The sequence below is a fragment of the Neopelma chrysocephalum genome, unplaced genomic scaffold (assembly GCF_003984885.1).
Source record: "Neopelma chrysocephalum unplaced genomic scaffold, ASM398488v2 Primary Assembly neopelma1_22, whole genome shotgun sequence".
NCBI lineage: Eukaryota > Metazoa > Chordata > Aves > Passeriformes > Pipridae > Neopelma > Neopelma chrysocephalum.
In genome coordinates this window covers 12,812,525-12,830,058 of record NW_020897689.1, presented here as the reverse complement: position 1 = coordinate 12,830,058, position 17,534 = coordinate 12,812,525, and the positions used below count along the sequence as shown (strand labels likewise).

The following is a 17,534-nucleotide window of genomic DNA, read 5'->3' as shown; positions in this document are numbered from 1 at the left end:
ATATTACAGCAGAGGCATGATACCTCCTTGTTTTTCTTTCTGCTTAAAAGCCATAGATGAATAATCTGTCACAGGAAAACAACTCAAAGAAACGCAAAACAAAACCCATACTGCTGTCTGGTTTTATGTTCTGCTAGCAAAATGTACAAAGCAGTCTTCATTTCCAGTTGTATTCTCCATGGATTGTTACAGAAGATCTTGTTTTAGCTAAGGGATTGTCTTTAAATAATATGTGGTGTACAGTATATGAAAACAGAAGTCTTAGCTGTGGAATATTTCTAGCAGCAGCAGAAGTTATCTGCTTGAAAGTACCATGCGTTTCATGGGGAATGCAACATGAAAGGTTTATCCAGATAGGGTGCAGACAAAATATGAGAAAATGGCAACATCTAAACATGCGTAAGCTAATTCCAATTTTTTATTTGTAGAACATAGCTTACTCTAAGGTGTGAATCAAAAAACTTGAAGAAATCCCCCTTGAGTTTCTAAACCACTTCTGTAAAATATTTTAGTCTATCCTCAGTAATGAATTCATTTCTTACTTTAGAATTGCCTCAAATAAGTATAAAAATAATATTGAAGGTGCCATTCCCATGCGAGCCAGCAGGTCATTTACTTTTCACTAAGGAAAAGGATAAATCACTTAAATTACAAGAGTTCCTCTGGTGCATTCCCACAATTCCTTCCTTAAGCACAAGACAGAAATTTCTTCCTGAAGTTCAGTAAGAAAGAATCACCTTAATCACTTTAGCAAAAAGAAATATTATCAGATATTCCTCAGATTATTAGTAGGTCGTAGCAGGAGTGGTGAACATGTGGTACAGCTTTGAAATGCTCTCATGTGGGTGAGAAAAACCCAAGCACCCAAAGCCAGCTGCCTGGTGCTACAGACAGCTTAGTAGGTGATACGTATTCTCCTTTGCTTCATACATTGAAATGGTACTTAGTAATTTTGTTCAAGTTGGAGTTATCCACTCATTCTTTTTGTATAGAGTTAAGGGAGAGTTTAGGAGTGTAAAATGTAATAATTTTTTAAGATATCTGTTATACCAGTGAATTGTGTGAGCTATCAGCTACCAAAAGCTACAGAGTTGCAATCACTAGCTTCCATCCCCAATTTTGGATTCTGACTGTAGAAATATGCACATATATATATATATGGTGATTTAGATGAGACTTCAGGAGTACAGGTAAAGCATTTAGAAATATCTGTATGGAAAGTAAAATATATTCTATGTACTATTTTCAGGAAGTATTAACATGGTTCTCTGAACAGAGAAATGTGTCAGGACAGTATATCATCTTTAGACAATTTTTACCTGTTTTGATACATGTATATATATATATATGTATATGTGTGTAGATGGATATGTATGTCCATATAGATGGATATGTAGTCATTCATATACATACTTTGGTTCAAACATAAGTATATACAGACTCTCCTTAACTTTGAATTGATTTCCAGATTGATAACTAAAGAGTTTTTAAAGGCTAGTCTGCTACTACCTGATCAATTTCTGTTTTACAAATACAATTAATGTTAAGCATTTCCACTCTTTGTTCTGAATATTCAGACTAGATATACGGAAGAATATTTTACAACGAGGGTGGTGAAACACTGGAACAGGTTGTGCAGAGAAGTGTCAGCTGTCCCCTGCTCATTGCAGCGAGGTTGGACTAGATGGCCTTAAAAGATTCCTTTCAATCAGAATTATTATTCTATGATTCAATGATTCTATGAATATTATATGCCATATTCCATACCTATATCTATCTATCTCTATATATCACGTATATATACGTACATACATTTGTACAACTATGTAGAAGTTCAGCAAGGGCAAATGCAGGGTCCTGAGCTTGGGGAAGAATAACCCCATGCACCAGCACAGTCTGAGAGCTGACCTGCTGGAAAGCAGCTCTGTGGAGAAGGACCTGGGGGTCCTGGTGGACAACAAGCTGCCTGTGAACCAGCAGTTCCCTTGTGGCCAAGAAGGCCAACAGTATCCTAGGCTGCATTAGGAAGACAATTGCCAGTAGGTCAAGGGAGGTGATCCTACCCCTCTACTGAGCCCTAGCAAGGCCACATCTGGAATGCTGTGTCCATTTCTGGGCTCTTGAGTACAAGGAAGAAAAGGAACTACTGGGGAAGGTCCAGTAGAGGGTTACAAAGATCATTAGGGAACCAGAGCATCTCTCTTAAAATGAAAGGCTGAGTGAGCTGGTCCTTTGTAGTCTGGAGAAGAGATGACTGAGAGAAGATCCTATCAGTGCATACAAATATCATACAGATGGGTGTCAAGATGATAGGGCCAAACTCTTCTCAATGGTCCTCAGTAACAGGACAAGAGGCAATGAGTACAAACTGAAACATAGGAACTTCCATCTGAATACGAGAAAAAAAGTCTTTATTTTAAGGGAGACAGGGCTCTGGAACAGGCTGCCTGGAGTGGCTGTGGTGTCTCTTTCACTGTAGATAAAAATAGCAGGTTGCTCTAGGTGAACCTGCTTTAGCAGAGGATTGGACTAGGTGCTCTTCAGAAGTCCCTTCCAACACTAACCAGTCTGTGATTTTGTGACAGAAGATAATTAATGTCAAGTAAGGATATACTTATATTCATGAAGTTTTCCTTAAACTGGGGATCATACCTTCCTTTAAGATTTTTTGGTTTACTACTGTAATAAATAATATTCTTACTAAAATGATATTATTATTCTGACTTTAGGGGATATATCATTTAATAAGAGTTCCTCAAGAGTTCTTAGGTCCATGCATTGATTCCCTGCTTCCAAACACTCAGTATGCCCTTTTTTTAACTGGTTCATTTGATTCAAGCTTCTACTTACCTAATTTAGTATTGATTTTGTTTTAGTCTCCACCTTCCACCTCCTTGGCCTTTCTGTTTAAATTAAATCTGTTTTTAAATGGATGGTAACCCAACCCCCAGTTGCCAGCACCTTAGCCTTTTCACTTAAATTGCATCTATTGTTAAATCAATCTTACTCCAGTATCCAGCCTTGCTCTCTTGAGCTTTCCACTCGACATCACACACAGGCCTAAGTGGTGCCCATTCACGTCTGTACTTTTCATCCAGTTTCTCTACTAAAATTACAGATCCATTTTCCACTTCCAGTAGCAATCTTCTTACTTCATTTCTGAACGGCAACAGCCTTGAGTTTGTTTTAGTTTGTGGAGTTTGAAATGACACTTTTCAGTCTCCCATTCTTCCGTGTAAATGCCATCTCCCCCAAATATTAACCATCATGCAGATAAATTATCCTAATTTCTAAGCCTCAGCTTAAGTAATATCTGTTTCATTGTTACTGCTGCTTGAATGATAATTTCCCAGTTAGCAAATCATGCCTAAGAGCTCTGTCTTGTATTAACTGCTGCCTATGGTATGGGAAGTGTAAGCCTGGAGCAAGTGGTGCACACCTGTGATGAAGGGATGTGCTGAGCCAGGACAGCACAGGATTAGTCAGGCTCTACAATGGGCTGTAAATTGTCTTGGTTATATGCTGATAAGGAATCTAGGAATTCAGTGGGCAGTGAACAGTTGCAATAGAGACAACTATTCCCACAGCTTCCCACTATATGTATCTCACCCTGTCTGAGAGACTCAATGGACTTGTTGATGAATTAGCAGTTTCGGTGGTCAGAGTTCTCAAAGCCTTTTCCTTTATGCCCATACCTGGTCTGAGAGAGAGATGGTGAAGTTCTGTCTTAGAAGAAAGAAAAGTTCTCCCTTCTTCCTTACAGATAATAGCTTCAAAAATCAAAACAGATCCATGCAGACCAGCTGAGCTGAGGGACTGCCACTGAATTTTCCTAAAGATAAGGTTTATTCACAATTCAAATAGTGCTAAGCTTTGAAATACAATACTAAAAAAGCCAAAGCTGCTTATTTCTTATTTTAAGGGAATATCCATGACAAAAATCGTAAAATATGGGTCCCAGTTTATCTAACGGATTCCAGTGTATGTAATCATACATTTTAGCCTTAGAGGATATTCAAAGTCCTTTGCAAAGCAGCTACTGTAAATTCAAAAAGAGATGGCTAACCAGGACAAGTCAGTGAAGTACATTGAATCAATTTCAGGTCATAGCCAGGTAAATTTTAAAGATAATTTTATTTGATAATGGTTCCTTTCTCAGAATGTGGCAAAATTGAACAACTCGGATAAGAATTAACTATCCACCACTTCACCCATTTTTGAAAATCTCCTACATCTAAAGGCAACCAGCATGTTTCACCAATAAAAGTTGACAGTTTTGTTTGGAAAAGAAATGAATAACTGCTGATTACTGATAAGATCAAAGCAAGAGAAAGACCCTTGTTAAAAAAGTATCACAAGGATTTCTTAGAAGAACCACAAAGAAAAAGAAAAAGAGAAGATATTAAAATATTGAAACTAATTAAGGTGGTTTTTTGCTAAACACTTTTCTTTATCCTGTGAAATTGCCAATGCTCTGTGATTTGGGTCATAGATGGACTCACTTTAAACTTCATTTGACATTCTTTTTCCTTGAATCTGTAAATACACAGTTGGTTTTGTTAGCAGAAAATTAATCTCAGTTCATCTGTGCTGTTCTCAATATCACAGGTTAGATACAGCAAAATTAAGTAATACTATGTGACTCTCACCATTTATATGATGACTCTTATTCCTCACCATTAATTTCTACTCCCTCTCTTTTGCTCGTTAATCATGGCACTGTTATTTTGGAGGACTGAAATTTGAGTTACAAGGTTTTCATAAAAGTGTATTTTTTACTTCATCTTTCTTCAGGAAGAGGGTTTTTTTTATGGATGAGGTCAGTATTGCGTTATCTTTCTTTCTCATTAGCAGATTAATTCATTGGTGGCTTCAAAGTGAGTGGTAATCCTGTTACAGACTCTATTTCAGACATTCATCTTTCTCCTGATATGAAGTGATACCACTTTCTAACAAGGAGAAAACCGTTTTCCTAGCCATCACGTTTGCTAGCACATGTGATATTTCTTTTTTCACTCCATCAATGAAAAGACCACTGGTCACTGTAAGCTCTCATTTTATAATGCTCTACATTCTTAGCTCTATTTTCAAATCTGAGAATGTAGTCTTATTAGAATATATTTTGGGGTGCTAACTTGATTTGGTGATAGAGATGATAATGTCAAAAGCAATACTAAGAAATGAGCAAGTTGAATGTGAAGATAGAGCAGGAAAAAAGCAACAAAAATATGAGGTAAAATAGAGATCCTCATTTGCAGAGAAAGACTTGTGGAGACAAACAATTTCTCACGGATGCATTTGGATGTGATTAAGTAGTAGAGTTAGCAGACATATCCACAATGGCTCTGAAATACTGGATGATCATACATTCTGGGACAGAGTAAGGGTAGCATAGAAGGACTTGACGGTGCATTTACTGAGGCTTGAGAAGGCTGGCATGACACTGATCAACTGAAGGATTATTTTGGTGGCTTCCTCATCTTGAAAAACTAAAGGCAAGAACAATCAGAAGAGCTTGCTGGTTTGTGTTCATTCACACAGATAAAAGATTGAAAGGAGGAGACTGAGAATCTGGGGATCGCGGAAGGGGTTTATACACTTCTGTTTCCTATCTGTAGACTTGGATTCAGAGGAGGCACAGTAGGACCACAGAGGAGGTTTATGTGCTGGGAGGGAAAATGTGGGGTCTCCATTGTTAGCAAATGGAAAAAAGCAAATGGAAAATGATTAGCAGAGGAAAAAAGCTAGTTTGGATTTTAAAGAGGCTAAACCCCTCAAAGATATGTGATGGAAAACCTTGGAGTTTGCCTCCTCAAGGATTGAAGCAGAACCACCACTAAGAAAGGTGTAGCTGTGAGTGCAGTGCAATTGCAGAGAAGGGAATGCATACAATGTCCCACACTAAGAAGAAAATATCATATGGTGAAGCAGGATTTCTACACAAGATGTCACTGATGGTCATGGGGGCAAAGGCAGGATGGTAAATGAGAATGAAGATGAGGAAATGGAAACAGCATCATCTGAAATGGAAAACAATGTTAAACAGTGTTAATGGGTTTGATATCATAAAATGGAAAATACCATCAGATTAGTATTTTGGAAAAGCTGATACCTGATCTCTCAGGCTACTGAAGGTACACGTTTTAGCATCTGTATCAAGTTCAAGATATCAAGTCTTTCAAGGTGAAGATGTACCTTGAAAGGTACTTCTGTACCTGGATCACAGAGAAGTCAGCTACTAATAAAGAAAGGAAGGGTCAGGGAAGAAGGAAACTCCCCTGACTGACTGGAGAAGACATTAACAGGAAGAGATGTTAAGCAGATTTTAAAGCAAATAAAAGAAGGTCTACAAGGGAAAGACAAAAAAAATTGCAACATGGGCTGAATGTGACAGTTTTAGTCAGCCAGACCTTTGAAGTGGATGTGCACAGTCCCCTTTATAGAAAACTCCCCAAAAATACCCAATACAAAATTTTAAAAAGGCAGATTTAACTGAATTATAAACTAGCCCGTTTTTTAAATGGAAAACTCAAAGTTACTGAATCATACAGAACAGAAATGAGAGGCTTATAGCATTTCCTCCATTGTTGTCTGTGTCTATGCAGTTGGAGAACAGTGCTTCCCATTTCAGTCAGCCAAGTCTCTGGCTTCTTGACTTGCAGAATGCTCTGCTTGGCCTCCCAAGTTCTTGCCATCATCTGCAAGACCTGCCTGTTCTGCTGCTCCCCACTACAACCTCTATTTGAGGAGTAGATTAGCCTCTTTGGCTTGTGTCCTCTGCTGTGCCATGAACACAGACACACTCTCCTGAACATTCTTGGCTCACTGCTGTTCAGTCTTCATAAGAAAAGTAAAGATACAAACACGTGAAGCAAGTACCATGTCACAGAGAATGATAGCAGCAAGTTTCAGGGGCAGTCTTTCATCACTAGGAAGGTGGGAACAAAAATCCAGAATCACTCACTGATAAAAAGAATCCCTCCAGTCCTCTAACTTTCTTTTTAAAATAGTGTTCTGTTGTGAATGGATGATGTGAATTTTCTTTGACACATAGAAATCCTTTCCTTCAAATGTCACATGTGTTCTAAAAGGCATGGCTTTATGTCATGTATTTGATCTTGTAAATACTTTGCTGTAGGAATTTTATCCTTAATTATTCATTAGCATTGAACAGAGTCAGCATTATATAAAGGGAATAATAATTTCACATACCAAAATATCTGACTTGTAGTTAAGGTTATTAACAGCAGTGATATTCTTGTATATATTATAACCAGGCAGATATAAATACTTAAGCATTTTCTCAAAAATAAATAATTGGATCATACTGGCAAATAACTGAAGCCAAAAGATTGTTATGGGTACAAAAAACAGCAGTAGAGAAAAAGATCCTCATGGTATTCAAATAATAGGGAAAAAAAACAACTCGAAGGAACAAAACACCTAACTTATGACCTAGCAATGAACTGTAAGTGGAATAGATCAATTCCAATACATCCAAGCATCTGCACTAAACATTTTTGAAAGAACTCTGTAGTTTATGACATCAAACTCAGCAGTAATATAAAGGCACGCTAATACATTTCATGTATTCCTGATTCAGAATACTAAAAAAAGATCAAAGCATAACTTCAAAAGGCAGATTCAGAGTTCTATCTCTTTTGAAGCCAACTTGGACACATTTATTGTGAAGATCATGTTTCTGGAGGTGTGACTGAAGCTGTTGCGGCCTTTTGTACAACAGTCTTTACTTGGGACTATTTGAGCTGCCATTTTAGTCAGTTGAGTGTGTACATAGTATGAAAACTCAATGGCATATTTCTCTCTTAGTATTGTTTGAATATAACTGATAGATGCAATTTCCGGGCATTTAATATCTTTTATGTGTAGTTCACTTTTCCTTTGCAGGCTTAATTTGTACATAGGCAGTACAGTAACTTTAATGGCAAGAGAAAGAAGGAATCACATAGCATTCTGCACCAAAAGAGAATAGATCAAAAAGTGTGCCAAGGAGGGGAAAATCAGTAATTAGTGAAAATAAGTGAGCTAAGATTTTTCACATTTCTAATTTTTCACGGTATAAGAAAATTATTTAGGAAGTTTTAATTAGAATTGTTTGCAATTTACTTTGGTCCTATGCAGAAAAATGGCTAAGCTTCACTGTATTTGAAATCTCGTTCCAGAATTAGCAATAGCACCTTTAAATACAAGCCTCAGAAAAAGAGGCTTTCTCTGTTTGAAATGTTTTTAAATCCAACTTCCATATATTAGCATTCTCATTAAGATGTTAACATTTTCATTAAAATGAAAATATAGTGACCGATATGTAAAGAAAATGTATTATCAGAAATAATTTGTTTGAACCTCTTTGCTGAAGAATAATGTAAGTCATAGCCAACTCTGCTGAAATGTATGGGTCGTTTGATGCCCAGGGTGATAAGTATTTGGAGAGAATACAATATAACATTTTAAACCAAAATAGAAAACTACTCCTCATCAACTTAAACTTTGCAGATAGCATAACATCATGAAAAATAGGTGTTTGCTAAAGCCTAAAGGAAATAATTCCTACATATCTGCAGCATAAAGTTGTTTTTTTTCCTACTACTAAATTAGTAATAATAAACTTCTGACAAGCATTTCTCCCATAGGCCTTATATGCAATGACTGTACTCTTCTAGGGACTTTTACCATGTAGTAGCCAGGAGTACTTAATAACTTGAAAGTGACTGGGAAATGCTTACTTTAAGAAAAAAAAACATGGGCAGCCTATCATTTAACTTCAGTAATGGGATGGTATGGCTGTAAATATCTTTCAAAGGCATGGCATGGAGAAGATTTTGGAAAGATACTTTCAGATTTTGAATGACTCCGGGGTCTGGGTAAAGAAGGTTTGAGCAATTTTCTCTTCCTAATATCTTAGATCATCTCCATACTTTCTTCATCTTACTGGGCAGTTGTATCCTTGGAGAATAAAAAGTCTTTGAATATCATATATTGATATCTTGGATGTCACATCACCGATCAAATGAGGACAGAGTTGAATAGCAAAGACCATAATAAAAATTTCAGTGTCAGTGCCCTTTCAAAGGCAAATTGTGAGAGGATGCTTCTTTCAGCACAGTCCTGCAGAGAAATGTGGTACTTACATGTTACAAGGTTTTTAAAGTTATGATCTATCTCACTAGGTGAAGACTAAAAAATAAATCTGGTGAAAATATCTTAATAATTGCTGTGGAACATTGAAATATTCCCCTTTTACCTTCCAGTAATAAAAATTTAAGTAAAAGGTAAATCAGGCAAAACTAAAGTACATAACTAAAAAAAACCAAACCAAAACAAAACACTATAGTTGTAATTTATTCTAAAAAATTGTTCAGTAACGAGGTAGTATATTAGACATACTGAGCTCTGAGGTTCCCAGCGTGCAAAGGACATTGACCTGTTACAACAAGTCCAGAGGAGGGACACCAAGTAGGTTAAAGGAATGGAGCACCTCTCATTTTAGGGAAGGTTAAGACAACTCAGATTATTCAGACTGGAGAAGAGAAGGCTTCACAAGCACCTCCACTACCTGAAGGGAACCTACAAGAAAGATGGTGAGAGACTAGTTCCAAGAGCATGTGGTGAGTGACAGGCCAAATGGGAATGGCTTCAAACTGAAAGAGAGTAGGTTTAGATTAGACATTAGGAAGAAATTTTTTACTGTGAGTGTGGTGAGGCTCTAGAACAGAATGTCCCACCCCTGGAAGCATTCAAGACCAGGCTGGATGAGGCTCTGAGCAACCTGGTCTAGTGGAAGGTGACCATGCCCACCAGCAGTGGGGTTGGAACTAGATGATCTTGAAGGCCCCTTCCAACCCAAACCATTCTATGATTTGATGATTTTAAAAGTGAACTTTGACAAAATTTATCTGCAAATATTTCCTTTGTAAGGGTTCATTCCCATTAGTGCTGAAGTAAATTTTGATGTATATTGTTTCATTTAGTGACAACTTTCCGAAGGAGAGCTGCAACATGAAAGAAAGAGGAGGTGGATATAGACTGGGATTGGCACTAGGTCTGCTAGCTCTTCAACATTATGTCCTCCTCAGACAGTTCTGAGAAAACAGCCCTGGGGCAAAGGTGATGCTGTATGATTGAAGTACATCAAGTTCAATTTTCATCCAAGTTACCCTTTTCCTGGACTCAGGAGGAGAGGCAACTAAACCAACAGGAGCATTTCCAATATTAAGCTCATGTAACTTCAAATAGATGATTTTGCAAAAAGTACTGGTAAACCAGCAGGTATTTCATCAGTCCTTCAACCTCTAAGCCTCATTTTGCCATCCCCTCATCCTGGATGAGCACCTTTTTTTGTCTACCTAGTGCACACATTGACTGGGAAGAGGCTGTTTCTTATTAGGTATTTCTCACACAGCAATTAGCACAATGAATATCAAATTCTGTTTAGGACAAAAGAAGGCAGTTGTTTTCCATGTGAGCAAAGGATCCTAATGTGCTGTGAATTTGTCAGCTCTGGCCAGGTCTGCAAGAAGCCCTTCAAAATCAACAGAATAGCCTTTCACAAACCTGCTTTTAAGATTTCTGGGATAGCTTGGACTTGTGGCATCTTGAAACTGCTTAAAATCTTACCAAAATAACAAAATACAAGATTCAAACTAAAATGTCTTTTTTTAAAACCATTATGTCCATAGAAGGAACTAAAAACTTCTCAAGAGCAGATATCCTCACATTATTTCTGACATAGAAAACTTGAGAGAAAGTGGAAGGATTCTGGAAAGGCTTCCTGACCCCAGAAGTTCATTGAGTGAAGACGCTGCTGTTTTTTTCACATTTAGTTATCACCTGTTTATTCTTAACTCAGTGTTCACACCTCTGTTTTTTGTTGATGCTTTACATTCCTGCAAGTCCATTGAGCTGTAAGAGTTTAGGTGAAATTAGGTTCATAAGCTAAACTGTTTCCATTGCCTAAATTTCTAAACTCTTCAAAAGGAGTTTAAAAGGTAATATTAAATACATTTATATTTTTAGATATATTACATATATATAGATAAAATTATATATGTGTATATATATACGTGGTGAGATTGCCCTAAAGAGAATCAGCTACATTACCCTTTGGTGGTTTCTGTTTACTCACTCTGCACATCCATGAACGCCCCCTTTGCAGTGGTGCCTCGTGCTGGCACGAGCGTGTGTGTCTTGTCAAAAAAATGCTAGCCTGTCTTGGCAGGCATGGGGCTAAATAGACCCCAAGGAAGACAGAGCAAAGAGCCTTCTGTAAGCAGTTTCCACAGCATCTTTACCTACTTGGTTTATTTCTTGTATGCAAACTTGTGCATGCGCTTACTATTTTTTTTTTAAACATAATTTGTCCGTATTTCTTTTTCAGTTGACATATTTTCGTTTCCATTTGTTCATTTCTGGAACTGTTGTGTTTTCAGTTGATTTCATAGGCGGACTTGACACATACTCCTACCGACAGCCCCCCCAGGAACATGTTGAGTTAAAGCCTGTAAAGCCTGTAGGTAAGGTTCTGGTCCTATGGACTACATTAATCCTTCTAACTGAACTGAAACCTAACCTTCTCCTAAAATAATTTTGGCATCAGATTACTGATAATTTAATTATATTTTAATTAGGATTTAATTAAAAATTAATCCGCATAAAACATTTGAGTAAGGACACTTTGTCATTGATGACATACCCGCTAAAACAAGGATTAGTAGATAGCACCATGTCTGCCATGTTGTGCCTCATCTTAACGCAAGGAGAGGCTCTCAGTGAAGGATGGAATTGCTTCCCTGCTGACTTTTTAGCAAGAAAAGAGCTGGTTTATGGCTGCTGCTGCTGCAGAAATCTTAATGAGATTAACCCATTTATAGAAAAGCAGAAGCTTTTACATTAGTCTAGCTACTGAAAGAAAAATGTTTGCTGAAAAACTGCTAGTCAGCTTAAAATCTAACTATCTGTCAAGTTTCACTGGAAGTTCATTATCTCTTTGTCATCACTTACTTGCTCACACCATGAAAATCACGTATTTTCATAGACTCTTCCTGCTATGCTACCTAATGAATAAGTTTGAATGCATATCAATTCTTTTTATTTGAAATAAATTAAGATATGGGGAGACATTACTAGTACATATATCTTGGCAGAAGCTCGTATAACTTCAAATAGAGGATTTTGCAAAGTATTATTGGTAAACCAGAAGATGTTCATTTGGAAATTCTTGTTGTGCTGTTGCTTTCTGTCTTTAAATTTACCTTTGGGCCTTTCATGCATCTTAAATGCAACACGAAACCCATGTACAGGTAATTGAAACTGATTTAATGACTTACTGTATTTTGTTTATCAGTTAACAGAATTAAAATGGGTTGAAGGTTTTTCCTGGTGTATGCATGTGCACATGTGCTGGGGGTTTTAATTTAAAGTGGAAAATTGCTAACCAAATGTTTTGAGTTGGAACTTAACACCTGAAGTTTGTGACTTTATTAATTTTTGCATGTTTTAAAAATATTTTTTATTCATGATGCAGCTTTCAGTTTGTAGAAATAAACACAGACGAAATTTACTAAATATTTAGCTAAACATTTTAGGATTATGAAGGCACAAAATTGTGGTGTATCCTAGAACAGGAAGAAATATCACATTATCACATGAACATTTTGGCTTTTGATTAAGTACATGCTCTACATTGAAATGTACAGTTTTCAGTGATATTTCATTAAATGTCGATTTTGCTGCATTTTCTGTGGGAAAGACAACTGCAAAATGGGGGTTTGATCCTTCTGAATAAGCTGTTAGAGGAAAAAGTTAAACTGGTATTCAAGAGCAAGAAAGCTGCACCTACGGCATTTACACCTCTCTGTGAAAGATTTTAATCTCTAAATCTGCATTCAGGTTAGTTGTAAGAATTAAGTGAATAAATGTTTAGCACCTTCTTAGCGAACTTACTATAATTAAAGAAGAGTATAAAAGATATATTCACAGAAAACTTACAAATACACTCCTGCAAAATATTTTAATTTGTTTTGCAGTAGAAAAGGCACAGCGTCTGATAATTTGATCTTTGATAGCAGATTTTCGATAAGTAGCTCAAAGGATTTTGGAGTTGTTGGTGAGCTGATACTGGAGAATAGATGACATCTTCCCATTTCCCATGTATGGGTATTCTTGTACGGCTGGGAGGACCCTCTCTGGCTTCTTTATTGCTTCAAGAAGTATAAAACTGGGAGGGAAAGTATATTGTTTTGTCTTCTTTATTGATGTTTTGGGTTAATGTACTGAAAGATGCAGAGAGTATCTTTATATAAGCTGGGAGGAAAATTACTATCAGTGATCAAAATTTGAATTAAAAGCCAAATAGCTGGACATAACTTTGTCAGTGGATTGTGCCAGAAATTTGCAGATGCTTATCTCTCTGCAGCTCATTTCCCTTCTTGACTTCATTTGATAAGTGAATTGCTATCTATGTCTTATATATAGTCTGAGAATCCACAATATCCCTTGTAAATGCGACTTCTGGTGTCCAGGCTGTGCAAAACTCCATCTCTGTTCCCTTAGAATTGATCACGAATAATGCTTGTAAAAATACATTAAAAACCTTCATAAATGTTATTTTATAGATTAAAGCTTGGCTATATTTCCATTTTTCCCTTATTTCATTCATCAACTAACTAAGCATTACCCATTGAAAATACAAGACTCTGTGGTCTCGTCCAAACCATGTAGAAGACAGTCTGTTTTTATCAAGTACTCATACTCAGTATAATTTTTACTTAGTACTACCATAATTACTAACGATTAGCAAGACTAAGATTAGTTTTCCTTTTCACCCCTCAGAGAGGTTAAATTTGAACTTGTTCCTATGGGGAACAAATTTTAATCCAAATATGAATGATCATATCTTGCTTGTCTGCTCTTTGTTCTGCCTGTAACTCCATTAGGCTACAGGACAAGAAGCAGGATCTTTGCCCTGAATCACACAGTTTCAATTGAGATGTGTATAAGGCAGGAGACAACAGTAGAGTGGAAAAAAAATTGTCATGTTCTATTTGGGACTAAAGCACCAGGACTATAAAGAAGACTGTTGTGTCTATTTGTCTGTATCAACAGTCTCGTCACTCTGTAGTATTTAGAATTGCTTCATGTACTGCCACTGGAAAAGAGAGAAGCATGGCGACCAGAAGAAAAAAATAAGAAGTTGCATTTTGGCTTGCATTAGATAGTATTATTATTAATAATAATGGTATTATAATGCATTAATAATATATTGTCAGAAACTAATATAATAATATTCTATAGTAATGATAACTATTATGATGATTGTAATAATAATAATAATATAATAAAATAAAATTACTATAGCTTTGGGCAACCATATCTAAACAGACTGAATCCCTAATTCCGGTTAGGGATGTCCCTAGCATTTCTAAGAATATTGCTTATATTGCTAACTTCTGCTCGTGGAACTGATTCAGTGTATGAGAAAATGTGACAGTGGAGAGATTATTACTCTGTGATGGACCTGTGTGATCCCGTCCTGTTTTTATCTTCCCCTGAGACTTTACCCATCTTAAAATTGCTCTGAAAGACCAACATAGATTTTTCCAGATTACACAAGTAAACATGGTGTACAGGGAGTCGTGTGAGAACACATAGATTCAGCAGGTGTGTTGTGGTGAGAACTACAAATAGTGTGAGTCCAGCTCAAATGCACAAGTTTATAACCAGGTCATGTCAGAATTTTGCAATGGGGTGAAAATGGATCTTACACTGTTAAAATATATTATGCTAAACTGAATCTGTTCTTGTGTGAGCTTTAGACATGTTTCACCAGCTGTGGGATTTTTCCCCAAATGTTTCTTGCTTTTGTGGTATACATAATACAAAGCTACTGCTTTGTACCTAATTATTCATTCTTGACCTTATATGTGAGTCTTACAGCTGAGGAAATTAGTGACCAGATGAGAGTTATCCACTTGTTCATTATTTACTAACCTGTCCATTAGTGTGAATTTACAGCTCACAAATTAGGAGATAAACAGAATGAGTTTTCATTTGTAAGTAATTCATATATCCTGCTTTTAGGTCGAAGTAAGTAATGAACATGGACTCAAGACTTCTGCTGCTGTAGCTGAAGAAACATATTTTAGAAGAAAAGACCAACCTTGTGACATCATTCTGGAAGAAACCCACCATCCGTTCCTCATGGCATGTGGAATGTTCTTCCCACAGGCTGTGTCATTATCAGCGTTGTTATTTCGTAGATCCTTGTAGATGATCTTTAATTTCTGAATAATTTACTTATAAGGACACTTGTAAATTGTAAATTTTTTTCTTTTTTAATTTCAATATTTTTACAACGTTTAGTGTTGAGGCATGAAAACAAAACAACCTGTGAAAACTAGAAGGGTGTGTCTTTCTAAAAAATGTCAGTATTTTTTGACTGATAGGATCATACTGTGCCTGGTCAAGATTGTGTAAGTTAACAGTAGTTTTGACTCCAAAATATGCAGCAGGGGTCAAATCCTAACAGTGTACAAGAGATCATTTCAATGCTGTATTTAGAATTCACAATGTCCACTCCTTGCATTGTTTGAACTGCTGAATGTGGTAGGAATTGATCTATGACTCTTCTTACCCAGATGTTCAAGCACTAACATACTCACCTAATTATAGCAATTCAGATATGATTCCTTTTCCTTTCATAGTCTCTTTTGCCCTGAATCCACCACCAGAAGCTATCTCTGATTTGAAGAGAAGTAGGACGACCGCTCTATGGGTGTCAGTCTCTAGGAACCTTTACATCCAGGGCTGTTTAGATGTCTGTGATTTGCACATTTTTAAACTCCTTTCCTCCCTTCTCCCAGGAAGAAGCCAAGCATGAATGTACAGTACAAGGTACCAACTGAAGCCTTAGAAGCCTCTGGGGACTAATTTTTCTCTTAATTTAAAAGTAAACAAGCAAAACTGGAAATGTGTGTAAAAATTTGTAAAGTTATTTGTAAATACTTCTAGACAAAGAACATGTATGTAACTGTGGTATTTTGTTTTCTATTCTGTCACCACTAGCATAAAGTGATACACAAAGCTATTTTCTCTGGAGAACTGGCAGTCTTTTTAACAGAACATTTTATTTTTTTCTTCTTAATTACAATATAAAGTGCTGTGTAGATTTGTATGCCCTAGAAAGTCATGTGTCTCTACAGAACCTCTGTGTCTCTGTTGGGGTTTTGGGACTGTTTGTGGTTTTGCACTATTTTCACTTCATGGTTTTTTGGCGGGGACTGTCAGGAAGGACGTTCCTTCTGGTGTGTGTTTCATTACCTCTCCATCAGAGACTGAACAGAGTTCCTTCATAAATACCCTAGGCAATCTTCAGCTGATCTAAACATTTAGATCCTAAATTTGCAGTCTTCTCTTGTATTGTGTATTGTCAAGTCTGAGCAGGTGAGAGCTAGATGAAAGCTTGTCTTGATCCTTTCCCTCCTAAAATCTGTGTTATTTACCAGTATGAATCTATTGGGGATGCTAAGAAATACAGTGGAAGTAGAGTCTTTCATTTTCAGGCAGCAAGGGTCTTGTGGTGCATCCATCTGCTTTCCATCTAGTTAACTCAAAGACGTCACCAACTTTGGAGAAAACACAACCTGAACTTGGGTTAACCTTCCCTGAAACCGAGTATGAAGTAAATGTTAAGAGAAAGACAACAAGAAACAGCAACTGAAAAAGAACCTTTATTGGTATTTCTGGGACTGGATATACCTCAGATGGTATGACTGTGTGTGTGAAATCAGACTGGGCCAGAAAGAGGGATACTTTGTATGAAGATGCCATCTGTTCTCATGTATTTGTATGTTCCCTCATATGCTCTTTTCTCCAATATTCCAGAATATTGCAAAGTACCAGGTTTGTCCCATCTTGAAAACCTCATCTTAGCACTAAAACCCAAGTCCTACGTCACAAAATTAATAGGTGTAATATAATTTCTGAGGCATCATGAAAAAGACACAGTGTGGATTGCTTTATATCTGTATAATTTCAATAAGGCAGACACATTTTATCTATTTTTATAATATATTACTTCTGTTTAGCCCAACAGATTATTTTTCTTTTTTACATGATGCCTTAAACAGTGATGATGTCTACCCAGCCAGTGTGTTCAGTCTCGTGTTGTAATGGCTCCAGAACTTCAGAGATAGGAGTACCTGAGCACCTTTCAGTGTCTGACAGTTTCCAGAAGCTACCTTGCTTCAGCTTTCTCAAGTACAGAGACAGGCCAGGATGTAGCACCTAGCACAATGATTCCCATTATCAACACTGTTCCCCTTTTGGTCTTTACAGTCCGTCATTAATTTCCCTGCATTAATTATTATGGGCTAGAAGATTAAAGGCCTCCAACAGAACCCAGTGCTGCCCTCAGGACCAGATGGGAGGAACAGAAAGGAGCGCTACATTCCTCTTGGTTGCACAGGTTCAACACTGTTCTGGTAGAGCTTTGGAAGTGTGTATTTGATTTTCTGCCA

General features: G+C 36.9%; 1 protein-coding gene across 2 annotated transcripts in view; it reads left to right on the top strand.

The window, feature by feature from the left end:
* NKAIN3 (sodium/potassium transporting ATPase interacting 3) overlaps nt 1-17,017 on the top strand; it is a 357,930-nt gene extending 340,913 nt beyond the window's left edge. The window contains exons 6-7 of one of the 2 annotated variants that reach the window (XM_027705785.1): nt 11,448-11,531; nt 15,097-17,017. In XM_027705785.1, the coding sequence (XP_027561586.1) occupies nt 11,448-11,531; nt 15,097-15,110 (98 nt within the window). In that variant the 3' untranslated portion in view covers nt 15,111-17,017. The remainder of the gene's footprint in view (nt 1-11,447; nt 11,532-15,096) is intronic. The other variant, XM_027705861.1, reaches the window with a different exon arrangement.
* The last annotated feature ends 517 nt before the right edge of the window (nt 17,018-17,534 follow it).